At 34.0% G+C, this 19,369-nt stretch overlaps 1 protein-coding gene across 1 annotated transcript; it reads right to left on the bottom strand.

The window, feature by feature from the left end:
- Positions 1-17,626: 17,626 nt before the first annotated feature.
- On the bottom strand, positions 17,627-19,082 carry LOC107640309 (uncharacterized). The gene is made up of 6 exons (XM_021103476.2): positions 18,942-19,082; positions 18,814-18,876; positions 18,489-18,573; positions 18,288-18,361; positions 18,047-18,090; positions 17,627-17,657 (listed from the first exon to the last, which is right to left on the bottom strand). The coding sequence occupies exons 1-6, from the start codon at positions 19,080-19,082 to the stop codon at positions 17,627-17,629; spliced, it is 438 nt and encodes a 145-aa protein (XP_020959135.1).
- Positions 19,083-19,369: the final 287 nt, after the last annotated feature.

Raw genomic sequence — 19,369 nt, 5'->3', positions numbered from 1 at the left:
ATCGAGTTTGCCTATATGGTGCTAGAAACCCCTTGCAATTAGTATAACCAGCATCCACTAAATAATAATTCCCTATAAATTAAAAGAGACACGTTATGAGGATTAAGAAAATTTTATGAATTAAAAATTTTGAAGTGTTTTTGTTACCTAAAATTTAACTATTACATACCAATTGGTATCTTGAGGTTATTACGACGTGAAATTGCATCTCTAAGGACTCTTGAATTCGATGCGGATCCTTCCCATCCACTAAGTACGTACACAAAATTCATATCTCGATTGCATACGCCTAGGACGTTGGTTGATATTTTACCCTTTCTTGTTCTGTATCTTGATTTATCTTCTTCAGGGATAGTCACATCTATATATGTTCCATCTAATGCTCCTAGACAGTTCTAAAGCAAAGAAATTGAAGGTTCAAAACTATCTCTATACCAGACCATATATAATACAAAACCACAACCGCGTTTCTTCATTAGACGTACCTTGAACCATTTCCATCGGGGATCTATGCAGTCATCTGGAACAGGAACAGGCTTTGCAAACAACAGGCTTTGGACACATATTACCGATGTCAAAACTTTATTAAAATACTTACTTATTGTTTCTCCTGACCTATAAAATCTAACTTGGAGTGTGCGATTCTTTTTATGATGAGCTAAAATTATTAAAAATATAATCACTTGCTCTGGTATATTTACATGACATTCATCGCTTAATCCACCCTGAACTTTAAGTAACTCACATAATCTTCCTAATGCATCTACGCTCATCCTTAATTCCCAAATACAATTTCTATCGCCTCCTCCTATTATGCGGCTTAACACATTCCGTCTTAAGGGATTAGTATTAATTTCTCTATTCCTAATCAACAAATGTCTCCTTCTCTTATTTCTCAAACAAAAAAATGCAAACATCAAAATTAATATTGTGGCTGTCTCAAGTTCAATCTCAATCATAAAATAATAAAAAAAAAAGAAATTGCCTAAATTGTTCAGAGTAGTCCAATGGTTCCATTCTTCCCTAACAACAAATAAAAAATTTAAATCATAATTTATTATAAAATAACATAAATACTATAAATAATCAATAAGAATAAAAATAACAACATCACCAACTAATTATTTTATTTTTGCATTCAAATCAATAAGAAGAGTTCAATATAATTTTTTTTCATTCCTTATTCCATTCTAAACAAAATATGTTCAATCATTCATTCACAGCAGGACTGCATAAATTAAAAATTTTGACACCAAAAATACCATTTCTCATGTCCATATTCAATTTTTACATTTTCAAATCACAAACAATATAAACAAATAAAAATAACAGAAGCCAGAAGAACCCAATAATTTAAAGTAAAACAATACAAACGAAATTAAGAAGCAAAGAGAAAAGGCAGAGTTATATACCTGCGTGATTGAGAAAAAGAAGAACACGTGAATTCCAAAAGTTGTGACAAGCTCTAATAAATATTTTGCTTTTGAAATGTTGTAGTTAAATTAGTTGAGCAAAAAAATAAAGAGGAGAAGCAGTAAAAAAGAAGAAAAAGAAACAAAGAAAAAGAAAGAAGAATAAGATAAAGTACTAAACAATAGAACACCGGAGAAAGAAGAGAAATAAGAAGAAGAAGAATGGGACAGAGAGCAAAGAGAAAGAGAAGAGACAGAGAGAAAGAAGAGAAATAAGAAGAAGAAGAAAGGGACAGAGATCAAAGAGAAAGAGAAAGAGAAGAGACAGAGAGCTATACCTGGGAAGTGAAACAAAAAAAGAATTTGAAAAAGAGAAGGAAGAAGGAGAGACGAAACAGAGAGCAAGGGGAAGATAATCATGGAGGAGAAGGCTGCTGCACAACACAAAATTAGGGCTTATGATATGATTTAAAAAAGGGTAACAATGGAATAATAATAATATGTAGGGATAAAATGGGAAAGAATTTTCATTAAAAAATCTGTGTCCACTTTGTTAATTCCCGTGTCCATCATTGTCCTCCATAAAAGAGTGGACACTAAAATTAAAAAAACTGTTCCAGAGACAATATGTCCACTATCCATGTCTCTGCTACCAAACACGTTTTAAACATTTATTGTCCATGTCTTTGTATACTGTCTCCAAAAACAAACGCTACCTTAATGTTTTGGATTAGAATCTAGAATCAAATGACCAGTTTAAAAGCAGTCAACCTGCCGTGTGTAATAATGGTACCTTCTTAAATGATTTTGAATGATTTTTTAATATTCATTTCAATGATATTTATATGTATCTTAGCTGATTATGGCATTGTTAGTTTCCAATGATAGAAAAAAATTGTATATTGTAATTTTTTTTTCTAAACCTTTGACAATAATATCAACTTCTTTCTTTTAATTATTACTTATATTATGTAGAATCAATCGCTTGAAAGACCATCGCGTATGGATGAATTTTTTGAGCATACCGATACTCGCAAAGAGGATAGAATTCAATAGGTCGAAGAACACTCCCGAACGACAAAAGTAACTTACCTTTTTTTTTTATTGTAATTGCTTTTTTTTTGTAAATTGAAATGTGCAAAAAAAAATTACTTGATACCTTTTTTCATTGTAATTTTAGATTTATTTTTGTCACATATCCTCTAAACTTTTGCATTGTTGATACTTAAAGTAATTTATCAATCATTTTTTCTCATTTTAGGAGACATTTCAAGAACACATGTTTCAGGCTGAGCAAGAGTTAACATGCTGCTATAGAGGCTGGTGTAACTGATCCACCACCTGTCTCTGAGGAAAGCATATGGATTGAAAACAGTGATTGGAAAACAAAGAGGTAGGATATATGGCATGAGTGAGGTAAGGAACTCTTCCATGGTGCGACTCCGAGTTGATGGATCGGACGACCAACCACGACCACCAGCATTGATGTTTTGGATCTTAGAAACAAATCACAATACTCAATAGGAAAATTGAACAATATGCCGCTACATATAGAGAGTTTGAAGACCGTTATCAAAGGGAGAAAAAGAGAGTGGCAACAGATTGTTGAATTCTTGCCGAGGATCTCAATACCAATAATTCACAGATAGATCAGTTTAGTCATCAACTCAGTAGTTTGACTGAGTATGTGAGGGCCATGGGTCCTAGTAGTCTGGATCACGTGTCCCTCTACCTCCTCCTTTTACTTTTCCAAACTCCCAGAAAAGCGTAGCCCCAGGTAGAAAACTCCCACCTATCTTGCAGCCGCCAGGACAACCACAAGGTGCTCATATGGAGGATAATTTTGACGATCTTGATGACTTCAGATGAGAACTATTTAGACGAGTACGAGTAGGATTATTTACTTTGTTTTGAATATTTTGTATTATTAGTGAAGTTTAATTATTTATCTTGTCTTAAATCTTTAAGTTAGAGGATTATTTATTATTATTTTGATAAGTATGTAAATTTATTATCTAATATTTATTATAAATTTTATTTTTGTATTTAAAAGTTTATTTGTTTCATTATCTAATATTTAATTGTCTATTATTTTTCAAAATGAAAAAAATTATATCCATTAAAATCGACGGCAATATTATCGCTTTTTAAATTCAAAATTGACAAAAGAAAATAAAAAATAGACAAAAAACTTGTCAATATTTTAATCATATTATCGACGGCTTTCTTGTCAATTTTAATAAATCCAAAATTGACAGTTGATGTGTCAATTTTATTTAATATTATTGGCGACAAGTTTGTCGCTTTTACTAAATATGTAAAAATCTTAAACTCATATTATCGATGAAAAGATTGTCGATTTTATTTAAAATTTATCGACGGTTTGACAAGCCGGCGATTTTATTTGATTTTTGAAAAATTGACAAGGTTAAAAGCGACATGTTACACCGTCGATTTTGCTGTCGATTTTCAATATTGATTGTCGATTTTAACGGTATTTCTTGTAGTAAAGGCACGATCCCCCAATTGAAACCAATTTCGGGAGCATACCTATACCAACCTCCCACGACATTATGGAACCATAAATAACTCAAGGTGATCGACAGAACGTACCTGCGTCGTTAGTTGTCCTATGTCGTCCATTGCCTCCCTTATGGTGAACTTCAACTCGGCCAAATCTCGATCTCTGCTTCGACGCCGTTCAACCAGTTCCTCTCCTCCGCGCGTGAAACATTGTCTGCTTCTAGGTGGTCCAAACTAGGCTATCTAGTGATCTCAACCCAATTTAATTTTATCTATTAATGACCTTCTATCTAAAATGTTGATGGACTTTGATCACTTTAATAAATAAGTTAGTGTACTTTTTTTAAATTTGTCCTAACTAATACTATATTTTATTTGTGAATCGACTCCTATATTTTTTATTAATTTTATTTACTTCTTGATCTTTCAAGATTTAAAAGATACTTTTTCTACTTAAAACAATTCCTCCTTACTACATAAGCATAAAAACAAAAGAACAAAAACAGTGTTGAGTCAAGCTGAAGAAGAAATTGAAGGAAGCAATTGTCATTCATTTCCCAAAGATGGGAGAGGCAGGCACGTATATCTGGTAGGCAGTGACGGATCTAGAAAGTTTTGACAGTGGAAATAAAATATATATAACATAATAATAATAATTTAAGTTTAGCTAATATGTGTTTTAAAGACACATGACAAACTTATTATTAATAGAATATTTTAAATTTTTTCATTTGATAACTGTAAAATAAATACATTAAAAATTTAAATTTTTTGTTTTTTCAACAAAATATTTTCAATTTGTAATCTTATAATATGTGCCTTTAGGATACAAGATAAATAAACTCTAATAATTTTTATAATAAAAATATTATATTGCATAAAAATCAGCTATAAAATTATTCATTAACCATTATATATTTGTGTATAAATATATTTATTGTTTAATTCATTTTCAATATATATTTTGTATTTCAATATGTATTCTATACAGATAGTTATTTTTTATATACATATAACATAATTATTGTTATAATTATATTTTATTATTATAAAATATTATTATTCTTCAAAATATATAATTTACAAATTAAAATATTAAAATAATAATTTAAATAATAATATATAATTTATAATTCTATTTTTTAGGTTTCATATTTTAAAAAAAAACTGAATAATTTTTTTTAACAATACAATCGAAATGCCTCTTTTATATATCACCAAACAGTTATTAGAAATTCACTTCTCGTACAATCAAAAGTCAACTCTCACTGATATCTATAGTTGGAAAATTTTGTTTAATTAATGTAGTTGCTACAAAAAAAAACTAAAATTAATTTTAAGAAAAGATAAATAATATCTTTTGAGTTCATTTCTAAAAAAGAACATCAATCTTATTTAAATTGAGAATTGATCATTCTAATAAACATCTAATATAAAATTCTTAAACTGACTATTAAGTATCAAAAGTTAAATAAAAAATTATTGTGGAGTCAAATTTAATAATTTAATAGAAACAAATCAATATTATTATTATATACTACTCAACAAATTTTCAAATCGTAATGGATACGCTTGCCCCCACTATCCATCCCTGCTAGTAGGTGTCCGGCAATTCCAGTACTGGCCACAAAAAACCAGTGTCCTCAGAAGCTAATTCACATTACAGCTAGCTATTAGTGCCTACTGTAAACAACATTTATGTGATTTGACAGCAACATCACATTTCTGCTTCTCACTTTCAAGCAATTGGATATCTTTTTCTACCCTCCTCGATCTATCTATCTATCTCCATTTTTTGTACGAGTGGATTTCAAGCTCATCAGTGCTTTCCTTTATTCAGGACATGTTTCTCCTATTAGTTACTTGTCTCTTGTCATATACAACCAAACTTGAACCCAATCCTGCATGCAAAAAACAAAGAAAAGGGACTTTAACACTTCATCTAGTCTTTCTTGCCGACACTCGCATCGCTTTCTACTTCACTTTTTTTTTTTTTCTGGTACATTAAAAAAATGGAGAATTAATTAAAAATATAATGTGTATTTTTAATGGAAAGTTCTGTAGTATCTAAATAAATATTAGAGCTACATACAGATCGGATATAACTTAAAATTCTATCCGATTCGCACTGCACTCACCGGATCGGATCGGATACGATATACAATTTTTCAGGCTGGATCCAATCCGATCCAATCCGTATACTTGCGGATCGGATCGAATCGGATATCGGATATATCCGCATAATTCAAAAAAACAATTTTAAGATTTTGTTTCGCTGTTTTTACAAAAAAATATCCAGAAAATTTATTTTTTACCTGTTTAAACCTATTTACTTCTAAAATATTATCAATAAAAGTTCTCTTGAATAACAAAAACAAAATAATAACACAAGATTTAAGTTTAATTATTCTAAGTTGAAGTACAACATAAAAATTAAAAACAAGATATCATAAAATTCATAAAATAACACACTAAAATTCATATCACATTAGGGTTTACTTTCTTAAACTATGCTATTTATATGAGATGTGCGGATATACAGATTTGCGGATCGAATTTGCGAATATCACTGCCAAATCCGCAATTTGATCCTATCATAGTGCGGATTGGATCTGATCCGATCCGATGACTCTGAGGATCGGATAATATTCGCAAAATTTAGATTGGATGTGGATAATTACTGCGAATATGCGGATATTATCCGATCCATGTGCAGCCCTATAAAAAGTTGGTACCTAACTTGTCTAAAAGATGAAAGAAAAAAGTGTGAACTTCACTTTTTATTTTTGTATCATGTAGTGTAAAAATTAAATATGGTAGACAATACTATTTTTAATATGGATATTGGGTACACAAATATAAATATATAAATTATCTGTGGTGGAATTTAAAATCCACAAGAACGAAATTCTAACTACTTAACTAGTACCTTCTGAAAGATAGTGAAACAAAGAATCCATGAAGTTAAATCCTTAGTTATCACATCATAAGTATCACCGTAGTTCATCTTGGATAAGCTTTAATTAGATACATTAATAGGTCAACCATAAAACTCCAAACCGCTCCCCCTTATGCCAAATTTCCGGTTTAGTACAATAACCAGAATAACATGACAATTAAAGAATAAGTGAATAAAAATATATTTAGAATAGTCAGTTCAAATTAAACATACATATACTTAAGAGCTGAAGCTACAAGCAGAAAGCAGCACTATATTTCTAATCAAAGTACATGAAGGCTAGATAGAACGAACTAATTAAGTATGACCACTTTTGATAACAAAAAGTGGAGTTAAGTTTTAAAGTTGTCTGTAAAATTGTATTCGAACCTCAAAATAATTTCTAAAGTTAATAGAGTTGAAATTTATTTTGACCCTTGAAATTTTTGACCGGCCTTAATTTCGACCTCCAAATTTATAGTTACCCAATTAACACCTCCAAATATTGGATTGTGCCCCACGCTTGCTCCCGTAACTATCTCCGTTAACGGAGATCTGATGTGGCACGTTAAGTTGACAGAGCGTGTATCCACGTGGCACCCAACTTGCTAGAATGGATGTGTGATGAGTGAATGATGTGGCAAAAGTTGAATAAACTCAATTTGCAAACCCTCTTTTCCCAGTATATTCGAGACTTTGCTAGAGAAATTGAGTTCATTCAACTTTTGCCACGTCGTTCACTCATCACTCATCCATTCTAGCAAGTTGGGTGCCACGTGGATACACACTTTGTCAACTCAACGTGCCACATCAGATCTCTGTTAACGGAGATAGCCACAGGGGCAAACCTGGGACACAATCTAATATTTGAGGGTGTTAATTGGGTAACTATAAATTTGGGGGTCGAAATTAAGGCCGGTCAAAAATTTCAGGGGCCAAAATAGGTTTCAACTCAAAATTAATAATTATCCAAATTTATCCTCGAAGTTACACTTCGGGACTCATAGTAATCCCTGAAACATTTTTTGTTCATAAGAACTTTGAAACGACGTCGTTTTAAAAAAAAAAACGAAAAAAGAAGCATAGAAAACGTTCCCGCAACCCCCTTCCCCCCCTCCCCCCCACCCCACAAATTTCCAACATGTTTCCTTCCCCTTCTCTATCCCCAACACGTCTCCTTTCCCTTCCCCAACCTTCCCCTTCCCCTTCTCCATCCCTAACCCGTCCCTTTTCCCTCCTCTAACCCTTCTCTTCCCCCAACCCTTTTCCTTCCCCTTCTGCTTCTCCAACCTGACGCCCTTCTCCTTTCTCTTTCTCTTTTGCTTTTTCAACCTGAGGTCCTTCCCTTTCCCCTTCTCCTTCCCAACCTGACGTTCTCCCCCTCTTCAACCATACTCTCTCACTCACAAGAGCTCTCGTCAACTTTCACTGTTGTCGTCTTTCGTCGGCCTCCGTTTCAGTGCCGCGCCGCTCATTCCCATCCAACCTAGTCTCTCACACTCAAACACAGTAGAGGCAAAGGCACAAAGCCTCAACCTTCTCTGTCATCATTGCTGCCTTCGTCTTGTTGCCGCGCCGCTCGCCAGCCTCCATCTTCACTCTGTCTCCCTCTACCTCCCTCTTCTCTCCTCTGGCACGGTTCTCTCTCTCAGCCATGATGAATTTTTTTTAATTTTTTTAGTTATTCAATCATTATTCTTTAATGTTCTGGGTGATTGTTGCTGCTGATCCTGTTTCAATATAACAACAATGGTTAATTTTAGTTGTTTTCTATTCTGTAATTATTGCTGGCTTTTTTGTATTGTTGCTATTTTTTGTGCTTGTTGCTGTTTAGGTTGATTGATGCTTACTATTTAATTTGATTGATCTTTTTTTATTAATGCTGAGGTTTTTGGTGATATTTTGTGTTGCTGGTTTTTATTTTTGTGATTTCTTGAAGAAAAAGAAGAAGAACATAGTTGAAGAAGAAGAAGGGGATTGTTGTTTTTTTTTTTAAATATAAAATGATGACGTTTTTCTACGCTTCTTTTTTTTCTTTTATTTTTTCAAAACGACGTCGTTTCAAGGTTCCGATGAACAAAAAATGCTTCAGGGACTACTATGAATTCCGGAGTGCAACTTTGAGGATAAATTTGGGTAATTATTAACTTTAGGGATTACTTTGAGATTCGAGTACAACTTCAGGGACTACTTTAAAACTTATCTCCAAAAGTGGGATATAATAAACAATATAATAGAAAAGAGAGGCCAATCTAATAAACTCATGGTAATTGCTACCGTGCCTAAAATTTAGTGTTTAATTTGCTGAAAAGAAAATTAGAAATTAATATTTAATTTTAAAAAACATAAAAACAAATAATTTAAAAATATGAGAAAATGACAAATAGGTCCTTAACCTTTTGCCTCACGGACATTTTCGTCCCTGACCATTTGAAAATATTTTTGAATCCTTGACCTTCATAAAGCTTGGACAGATGAGTCCCTCTGTCCAAATGCCTCCGTCAGATACAACGGAAAGTCTGACGTAGCTCCTGTTCTGATGACCTGACGTCACAGATGCACACGTGGACTGATGAGTGGAAGGATAGTTTAGAAAACTAGATAAATAAGTCCCTCTCTCTCAAAACTACTTCGTTTTGCGTTTATTGATGAATGAATGAATGATTTTTCTTATGAATATGGTATGGTCCCATGGGAAAGTTCATCAACCCACTCACTCTTTATTGAGCAATCATGCAGATTGGCCAAACTCAAACAATTGTCCCAACTGTATCTAAGTTTCAAAGACCTTTGTTAGCAAAAAATTGGAGGTAATTTGTATAGCAAGTTTTCATCATAAGACATGGATCCTTAGGGCTGCTTCATGAAAGGGTTCATCGCCAAAATTACACCGTATTGATTTGATTCGTTGAGTATAAATTACAGTTTGGTAGCATAGACTTGAGACTATTATAAAACATGACATTGTTTCAGATTGTTTTATACTGTTCTAAACAAAATGTACAAGTCAAGAATCTTAATAAATATGATGTAAATTTTTGTGCTAGAATCGTCGAAAATTCTTTACTTTCCTACAGATCAGAGAAGCTTCCAGAATAAAAAGGGCAAAAGAAAAATTAAAAATAAAAAAAATTGAAAAAGATAGCCCTGTTTCTCCCTAAAACCCTAAAAAGATTAAGAACAAAGAAAACAACTGTGTAGCTAATTACATAAGATAGAGTCTAGTTGGATCTACTCTTGGCCAACCTCAGTGAAGTTCTAACTACATTCGAAGAATTAGAGCTCTTTTCAACTTCACCACTCTTTTTCTCCTTTGGATCCGATGATTTATTGGACTTATCAACCACCTTGTTCGTCACAGCTTCACCACCCTTCATCAACCTCCGACGACATCTCTTTGTGCTCGCTAACACCGAATCCAATATATCATTTGGAACCGCATTTAAATCCAGATTGTCAGCCATTGTTGATGCAGGTAGAACTCTTCACCACCAACCTACACGAAGAAACACAATCAATTTAATGATTAGGACCAAATGCAAAACGACGTAGTTTGGAGGGAGAAGGACTTATTTGTCCAGTTTTCGAAACTACCCTTCTACTTATTAGTCCACGTGTGCACACGTGATGCCAAGTCATCAGAATGGGAGCCATGTCAGACTTTTTCGTTGGGTCTGACGGAGACATTTGGACAGAGGAACTCATCCATCCAAGTTTTATGAATATCAGAGATTTAAAAATATTTTTAAATGGTCAGGGATGAAAACATCCGCGGAAAAAAAGGTCAGAAACCTATTTGTCCTTTTCTATAAAAATATTTGATACTTATCTTAAAAAGATAAATTGAACAATTTCCACACCAAAATAAAAAAAGCACTAAAGAATCGGCCGAAAACCAAATAGAGGTTTGATAAGCTAAAACAATGCAAATCCACAAACGAGAGTAGTTTGTTCAATTAGATGTTACTTAGCAGTGAGTCCAAGAACACCTTGGACAACTTTTCGGAGGACCAATTGTCTTTGCCCTCAAATCCACTTTTTCTAGCTCAATCAATCATGCACAAAATCATTCAACGCTAGAATTGATGTCCTTAAATAATATTCTGATGTTTGCATGAGGAATCGCAAACCATTATTCACGTACAGAATTCAATCACCTCTCAACATTATTTTTTGTAATAGAAGCAAAACGCCCTCTCACCGATCACTAATAATACTCTCTCATGTATATAAAACCCTTTTATCTTTCAGATGGATCAAGTTTTTAGAAATAGAGTATACAGAAGAATTTGAAGATTTTCCCAACCTACATTTTCTCAATTTCACTTTGAATGTGAACAAATGAAGAAAAAAGGTGATATAATGTATTAATGCATTTGTTATATTATTACTTCAATTAACTATTTGTTGCCTAAAAAATACAATTAATTATACAAACGGCAAAACCCACAATGTTGGTCCCTCATTTCCAATTTCGTCACCAACAAAAGGCCAGATAAGAAGAAGGAAAATGTGCTCTTCTCTTTTATTTCACTATAGATTTAGAGTATAATTAGGATTAATTAAGATCAATTTTTTTTCAAAGGCAAAGTGATATTTATTTATTAAAGGAAAATAAACAAAAGTTGTGGGTTCACATTGGACAACCATACAATAGTGTAGGAAAGAGTTTTTCAAACAATTAGCATATCTTTAACCAAACATGACTAAACATACACATATATTAAGTCTTATTTCTCTTTTGGACCTCCTCCATGAATTCATGCGCTGAAGTGATAATCAAATCTCGTGAAGTGCTTTTGTTCTCAAAGACAAGAAGATTTCTTGCAGTCCAAATTTTTCATAGAATAATTGCTGCCAGTGCTAAATTTTTCCTCCAATGATGTCTTCGTCGTGCTCCTTCCATGAACTGGCTCCATCGCACCCAAAATTCCTCTGAGCTGTTTTGCCCCAGGTAAGCTCCCAGGTCTGACTTTTGCCAAACTTCTTGTGACCTTGGACAATCAATTAAGTAGTAATTTATGTTTTCCCTTAAATTGTTGCATCTAGGACAGATTTCTGGTAGCCTTTCATGAAGTCGACGACAAACTGGGATGCCGTCATGAAGGGCTTTCCACAGGAATACCTTAATCTTCGGCGGATATTGGAGTTCCCACAATGAATTCCAGAGACTCTTTTCCCTGCACAGATCGGGTAATTGGTTAATTGGAGAATGCACCATTTGAAAAGCTATTTTATAGTCAGAAGCCACCGTGAACTTGCCGTCCCTCTCACTTTCCCAGGTAATTCGATCTTCTTCGACTTCCATAATAGCAGTTTGTAAGATTTCTGATGCAATTTCTGGATTGAAATGATTTATGATTATATTCTCCTTCTACTGTCTATTATGAATGAGCTGATTAATCCAAATCAAATTTGGGTCTGTAAATGTTTGCTGTTGTTCGGATATTGACTTCACATTTTTAAGCCACTAATCCTCCATAATTCTAATCTGACAGCCTCGCCCCACTTGCCAACGGATACCTTGTTTGATAATTTTTCTTCCTTTTAGCAGGCTTCTCTAGGCGCAAGAAGGGTCCCGACCTGTGTCATCTCGTAGAAAAGAAGAAAATTTAAAATATTTGCTTCTGTAAATTTTGCTGATTAGAGAATTAGATTTCATGAAGATTCTCCAGTCTTGTTTAGCCAACATGGCTAAATTAAAGGCTTATAAGTATTTAAAACCTAAGCCTCTATACTTCTTTTCTCTGCAAATTATAATCCACCTGATCCATTGTAATCTTCTCTCTGAGCCCCTTTGCCCCCACAAAAAATTTATCATCTTTCTCTGAATCTCGTCTAGCAGTGTGTCCGGGAGCTTAAAACAACTCAAAGTGTAGATCGGAACTGCCGTAACCACTACTTTAATTAATACCTCTCTCCCGCTGATCGATAATAATGATCGCTTCCAAGCCTGCAGTTTCTTATCAACTTTCTCCTTTATAAAATTAAAGGTATGAGTTTTTGATCCATTAATCACTGCTGGCAGTCCTAAATACTTATTTTTTCTACCTACGTGTGGGATCTGAAGTAAATGAGACAAAAATTCTCTGGTCGAACTAGGAGTGTTCTTGCTATAGAAAATAGATAACTTAGAGAAATTAATTACCTGTCCACTAACATCACCATAGCACTCCAGTATCAACTTGTGACATTCTACCTCATTTGCCTTGCAAAAGAGAATGGAATCATCTGCAAAGAATAAGTGGCTGACTATAGGGCATCTACCATTAAATCTTAAACCTGAGATTTCTCTCCTCTATTCTCTTCTGTGGAGCAGATGGGAAAGTCCCTCTACACAAGGTAAAAAAAGGTAGGGGGAGAGGGGATCAACTTGTCGCAATCCCCTATATGGTTTGAAAAAACCATATGGTTGTCCATCCACAGTAACAGAGTAGAACACCATGGTAACACACTCCTTAATCCAGTCCACCCATTTATTACAAAAACTAAACTTCTTCATAATCTCCCAAACAAAAGACCATTCAACTCTGTCGTAAGTCTTACTCATATTGAACTTTACTGCCATCTCATAGTCTCCATAATTTTTGTGTTTTCAAAAAATTCATAAATTCATGGGCAATTAGGATGTTATCATTAATCAGGTGCCCTTTAATAAAAGGCACTCTGATTATAACTAATAATTTTATCTAACATACCCTGTATTCTATGAACAAGAATCTTGAAAATAATCTTGTAGAAAATACTGCTAAGGCTAATCGGACGAACCTGGGTCATGGATTCTGTGTTTGGCACCTTTGGGATTAGCCATATATGAGTATAATTCATTGCTCACAGCATCCTTCCCCCTGTGAAAAAGCTCTTTATGGCAGCATTAAGATCATCTTTAATTATCTCCCAGAAGTGTTAGTAAAATCTTTTATTTCTTCCTCTGTGACCCGTCTAGTAAGTCTTCGATTTTTTCTTCATCCACCTTAGCCTCCAAGTCCTCTAGTTTGCCCGTGGCTGGTCTGGGGTTTGAAGATGTGAACAAATTTCAGAAGTACTCAATAGCAATCTGAGTTATACCCGCGGTGTCTAATCTGAAATTTCCATCAACATCATGCAGCCTGTAAATTGTATTTTTTCAGTTCTGGGTTTGAGTCTTGGCATGGAAAAAGTTGGTTTTTTGGTCACCCTATTTCAACCATTGAATTTTGGATTTTTCTCTCCAATATCTCTCCTCTTTTAAATAGGCCTCAGATAACTCCTCCTTTAATTGAAGAATCTTTGTTCTGTCTGTTCCTGTGCCTTTGAGTTTCTCTTGTTCTATTTGGCTTCTCAATTCTGAAATTTCCTTTTGAGAGTTGTTAGAACTGGATTTTTGCCATTCAACTAGTCCATGTCCACATTTCTTCAATTTTGAAAAGAATTTGAACATTGGAGAGCCTTCAAATTGTGAGTGCCATGCTTCTTCCACGATATGCCGAACCTCCTCACTATCACACCACCTTTCTTGGAATTGAAACCTTCTCTTAGTTTTATGTACCTCTTTATCTACCATCAATAATAATGGATAGTGGTCAGAACCCGAGTATTCTAGGTGAAGAATTGCTGCTCTCGAGTAATCTGATCGAAATTGGAGAGAAGAGAGGCATCTATCTATCCTTTCCATAATAAGATTCTTTCCGTATTGTCAATTACTCCATGTGAACTTCCTTCCTTCATATCCCAAATCCAATAACTCCCTATCATTAATAAAATTATTAAAAGCCTCAATTGATGCAGCTGATTTCTTGCGTCCCCTTTCCTTTTCATGATAGGCGGATATGACATTAAAATCTCCTATCACAAGAAAGTAGGGGCTTGCTAAGCTCTTAATATCTAGGATTCTTTGATACTGATCTGAGCAAATGCTCTTGTCACAGTGTAAATGAACTGCCATTACTTCCTATCGTTTTTTATTGGCAATGTCTAACCAATCAAAATGGATGAAAAAGTCATCACTGGATCGTACTGAAATTCCTCTATCCTCCTTCCAAGCCAGTGCCAAGCCTCTAGAAACTCCTCTTGGATTGACACAGTCACTACAAGAAAAACACCCATTCAGGTACACTTGAAAAGTGTAGCCAAAAGTGAAAAAAAATGATGCCTTAGGCTACGGCTACGCTTTTTGGGCTACGGCTACGCTTTTTGGGGTGATTCCTATTCGGCCGTTGCCTATTCTCAAAGGCTACGCTTTTCTGCACCAAGGGCTACGCTTTTGACGTTTGGGAATAGGCTACGCTTTTCAAGTGATGCTGTGCAGGACCAAAGGCTACGCTTTTCAGCTTCCATTTTTACTAGAATAGGCTACGCTTTTCAACACTATTGCATCACCTGTCAAGCGTAGCCACATTATATTCCATGGCTACTTTTTATAAGTGTAGCCTTAGGTCCCTTGTTTTTTTTTTTTTTTTTTTGGTATACTATAGCTACTGTATATAAGTGTAGCCTTAGGTCCCTTATTATTATTTTTATTTAATATATATATATATATATATATATATAATAATTTTGCATTTTTAATTAAATGAGTTAAATATTATAAAATAAAAATAAATACATAATTATACTAAATAATTTTTTTAAATAATAAAAATTATCTGTAACCAAAATATATTTATAATAATGATCCAAAAGTACTAGAATAATGTTAATTTTAAATATTCATACATCTCATATTAAAATAAACATAGCCATATCAAAATAACTATGATATCACTTAGAATTTACTACTAATACTCTATAAAAAATTAAAATATTATATCCTACATAAGTATCTTCTAATAAAAGTTATTAGTCAACTATACATGTATCCATTCCCAACACTACTCTATCTTAGCCAATAAACCACAATAATAATCAACTTAATCTTCATTATCATCATCCTCAATATTATCCTGCATAATTATATAGAAAAGTAATTAGAAAAATATTTATAATGACATTCGCGATTATAAAAAAAGTAGTGTTTCACAAATCCAAAATTAGAATTCAAAGATAAAAAAAGTATAAGCTATAAACCATAAGATAAAGAGCTATAATTTAAAAAATCATCACCCTAGCAGCTAGACAAAAATCCCCTACCTCCCACCACAATGCCAGAATCAGAACTGTTGCCACAAAGTTTCCCTATTCTCTTCACATTTGAAAAGTTAAACTCTCCTACACAAGCCAATCTTCAATTATTACTCCTCCAACTACTACTACTACATGCAGCAGCAACATATAGAACATGATTAGGACTAGCACCTAAAAACTAAAATTTTAATATATTATTATCATGTTATACATACTATATCTGCTGTTGTAACATTTTTTTAAATTAAAGCTAATAACTTTAATTTGAAAATACTAATACTATAAGTCTATAATCATAGCTAGTATTATTTGCTTTTTATCGGCAGATGAATAAAAAAATAGGGAAAAATTCATATATACCAACTCATCCCATGTTTCTAGTTCATGGTGAAAATAAAAGAACCAAAAATAGCAATATAACTTTCAGCCATAGCAAACGGAAGTGCACAAAATTAGAAATACAACAACCAGAATTGTACAAACAATTTTCAGCCACAAACAAACGGAAGTGACACACATATCATTGCAAGAAGTCAGAGGAGGAGATATGTGCTCAGTTTTACAGGGGAACAAAGTGAAACAAAACCAATAAACCAACCAAACTAGCAATTAGCAGTTGAATAATTTTCTTTTTCCAACCAAGCATAAATCAACACCTTAGTCGTAGCTTCCAGGCTTACAAGGTCTAAGTGGAAGTCAAGCAGTCCAGGCGACCTATCAGCTAGAACCTAGAGCCAAAATAGCAAAATGGAAAGAAGGTAAGTGATCAAATGATATATTCCTTTATTGCGGATCTTGCATAAATTAAATAAATAAATAGTAATCCATAAACTATAATTTTACGTTAGACAAGATCTATCAGCCCTTCTGGATTTGTGACCGATAACCCTTCAAGCCAACAAGCAATGAATTGTATAAGGAACACATTTAATCAACAATTCTAATTCCCTAAACTAACCACAGATCTGGAACTAGTTAGACAATCACAGACATTGATAAAACTATTATTTCCTCTAACAGCAAGAAATCATCATTAATTCATTATTTATTGATGGCATCAATTGAATAAAACAAGCAAAATAGAAACTGCATATCACTAAATCCAGTTGTGTAAATACTACTAAATAGCCAAGTAAAACACTGCACCTAAAATCCGAGGGCCCATTTTCTCTCAACAGGGATCTGTGGTCACATTCCTACTTGATAGTCCATATAACCTGGAAGGTACCCAGCAACTGGAGAAGAAACTTCACTGGAATGATTATGATTGAAACCAGCATCCTAAACAGTTACATTATAAAACCAAAAATAAGCTTTGCACAATATCCTATTTGAAAAGAGAAAACAAAGAAATCTAATACCAAGAACAGAAAATCTACAACTCCGACACAAAATCCATAAGAACTCGGTTCTAGCTAGAAAGATAGATTCCATCACATGGAGTGTAGAAAGAAATACTGGGCTGCTTCCCATTTGACATGGGTATAAAGTTAGAAGCAAGTTAAACAGTCAGATCACTTCATTTAAGATGGACAAGTGAAGAGATCTTGAGCAATTAGAGAAGAAAGAAACCCACCATAGTCTCTCAAACTATTTGACATAGCAATCGCAACAACACTCAACAGCCTGCTAGCCTCTGGTGCATCAAGAACTACACCACTTGCACTTTGAGGAGCAATGAGCTAGTGATATACAAGACATTAATCTTTCAATGAAAAATTAGATAGTGTTAAACCATGCCAAAAATTCTTTTACACCAAAACATAACTGCAGATCATAAAAAGTAAAATTTCAATCAAAAGATTTGCCTGCATCACCCAGAAGGCAAAACAAATAAACAAAATAAATTTTTAGGACCATCAGCCATCCAAAGACGACAAATTGCCTCAATTTTAGAAATGAACCTACAAAATAAATTTATTAAGTAACATAAAAGAATAATGTTATCATGATAGTAGAGTAGCATCATTTCAACACAAAGAACCATTTCTCTTACAGTAATGCTATAAAGTGTCTTGTAATTGAGATTTCATGCAAATTTGAACGAAGAGGGCTCAAAAAATAAACAAACCTTTCCCATGAAGAAGCTATAGTGAAATCATCAAAATGCTCAAACTGCATTGACATTTGAAGAAGGAGGTAGCAAAATTAGCACTACCCCTAATACCATCATCACACGCAATAAGGAATTCACCAATTAATTAAGAAATAAGAATTTTGATTCAGTGATGAAGGAGAAAGAGAATACCACTTCCTCTAAAACATCAATACTTTCTTTAAAAGTCTGATTTCTTCCCGTGAATGATACTCACCTCTTCAGGGAACAAATCTGGGTGTTTGGAAAATATTCTGAGCATCAAATCGTTGTATCTGGAAGAAATGGAAACTGCACAAATTAAAAGGGAAAAAGGATTATAATCAATAGAGCACAATAGATTGAAGCTATATACTAAGAGAAATGAACAAACAATAAACCCCTGAAGAAATATACAGTACAAACAATTAATTCATACGTTCCAATAACATTATTAATCCTGTCAACTGCTCTCTCCCTAATTTGTGAAGCTTCCAAATTAGCGATCTAGTTCTGCTTGTGGCCTGAAATGACACCAATCAACTACAGTGAGATCAATTAGAGAGCAGAGTAGACCCCTTTATTATTTGTGAAAATAAGATAAAAAGTCTATTTAATCTATCCTTTGCTTGACGCCAAAATTATGATAGTAAAAACATGGAACAATATAAGAACAACAACAACTAATTAGAAGATTAGAAAACCTAAAATTAGACCCCAAAACCCCCAAAAATTTATAGAACCAATTGAAAATTAATACATACCATCTCCATCTCATTTAGCCATTGCAGTTCATCATCACTATCCAAATCATACACACTTTCGAACTGAAAAGTGAGAGCAAGTTAGAGAATGAGTGAGAAAGAGATGATACAGAACAGAGAATGGTTACCTGGTGACACGGGGTACTCCCTTCGAGCTCCTTGGCGGCGGAACAGCAGCCCGACGGTGGCAGAACAGCGAAGGCAACAAGCCCTAGCAATGGCGGTGGAGTTTCAGCGGCGACCGAGAACCCCCTTCTTCTCTCCTCCATCGCGTTTTCTCTCTTCCTTGAGCTCTCTTTCACTGGCGCTCGACAGCGGTGGAGCCCTAGGCGGCGTCGTCGTTTCTTTCCTTCCTTCCCTTCTCCTCGCTTCTTCTCTTCTTCTTTCTGTGCTCCCCTTTTCTGATTTCTTCTCTTTCGTGTGTGTGAGTTGAGGGAGGATGAGAGTGCGTGAGTGACGGCGTGGTGAGTGGTGAGTGACGAATATGAGTGATTGGTGGAGATGGTGAGTGGTGACGCCGTGAGTGGTGACTGGTGATGGCGATCCCATTCTCTGA

This window comes from Arachis ipaensis, chromosome B5, assembly GCF_059453495.1.
Source record: "Arachis ipaensis isolate K30076 ecotype BB chromosome B5, ASM5945349v1, whole genome shotgun sequence".
Classification (NCBI taxonomy): Eukaryota; Viridiplantae; Streptophyta; class Magnoliopsida; order Fabales; family Fabaceae; genus Arachis; species Arachis ipaensis.
Note: the sequence above shows the minus strand (reverse complement) of the source record. Positions and strands in the feature narration are given on the sequence as shown.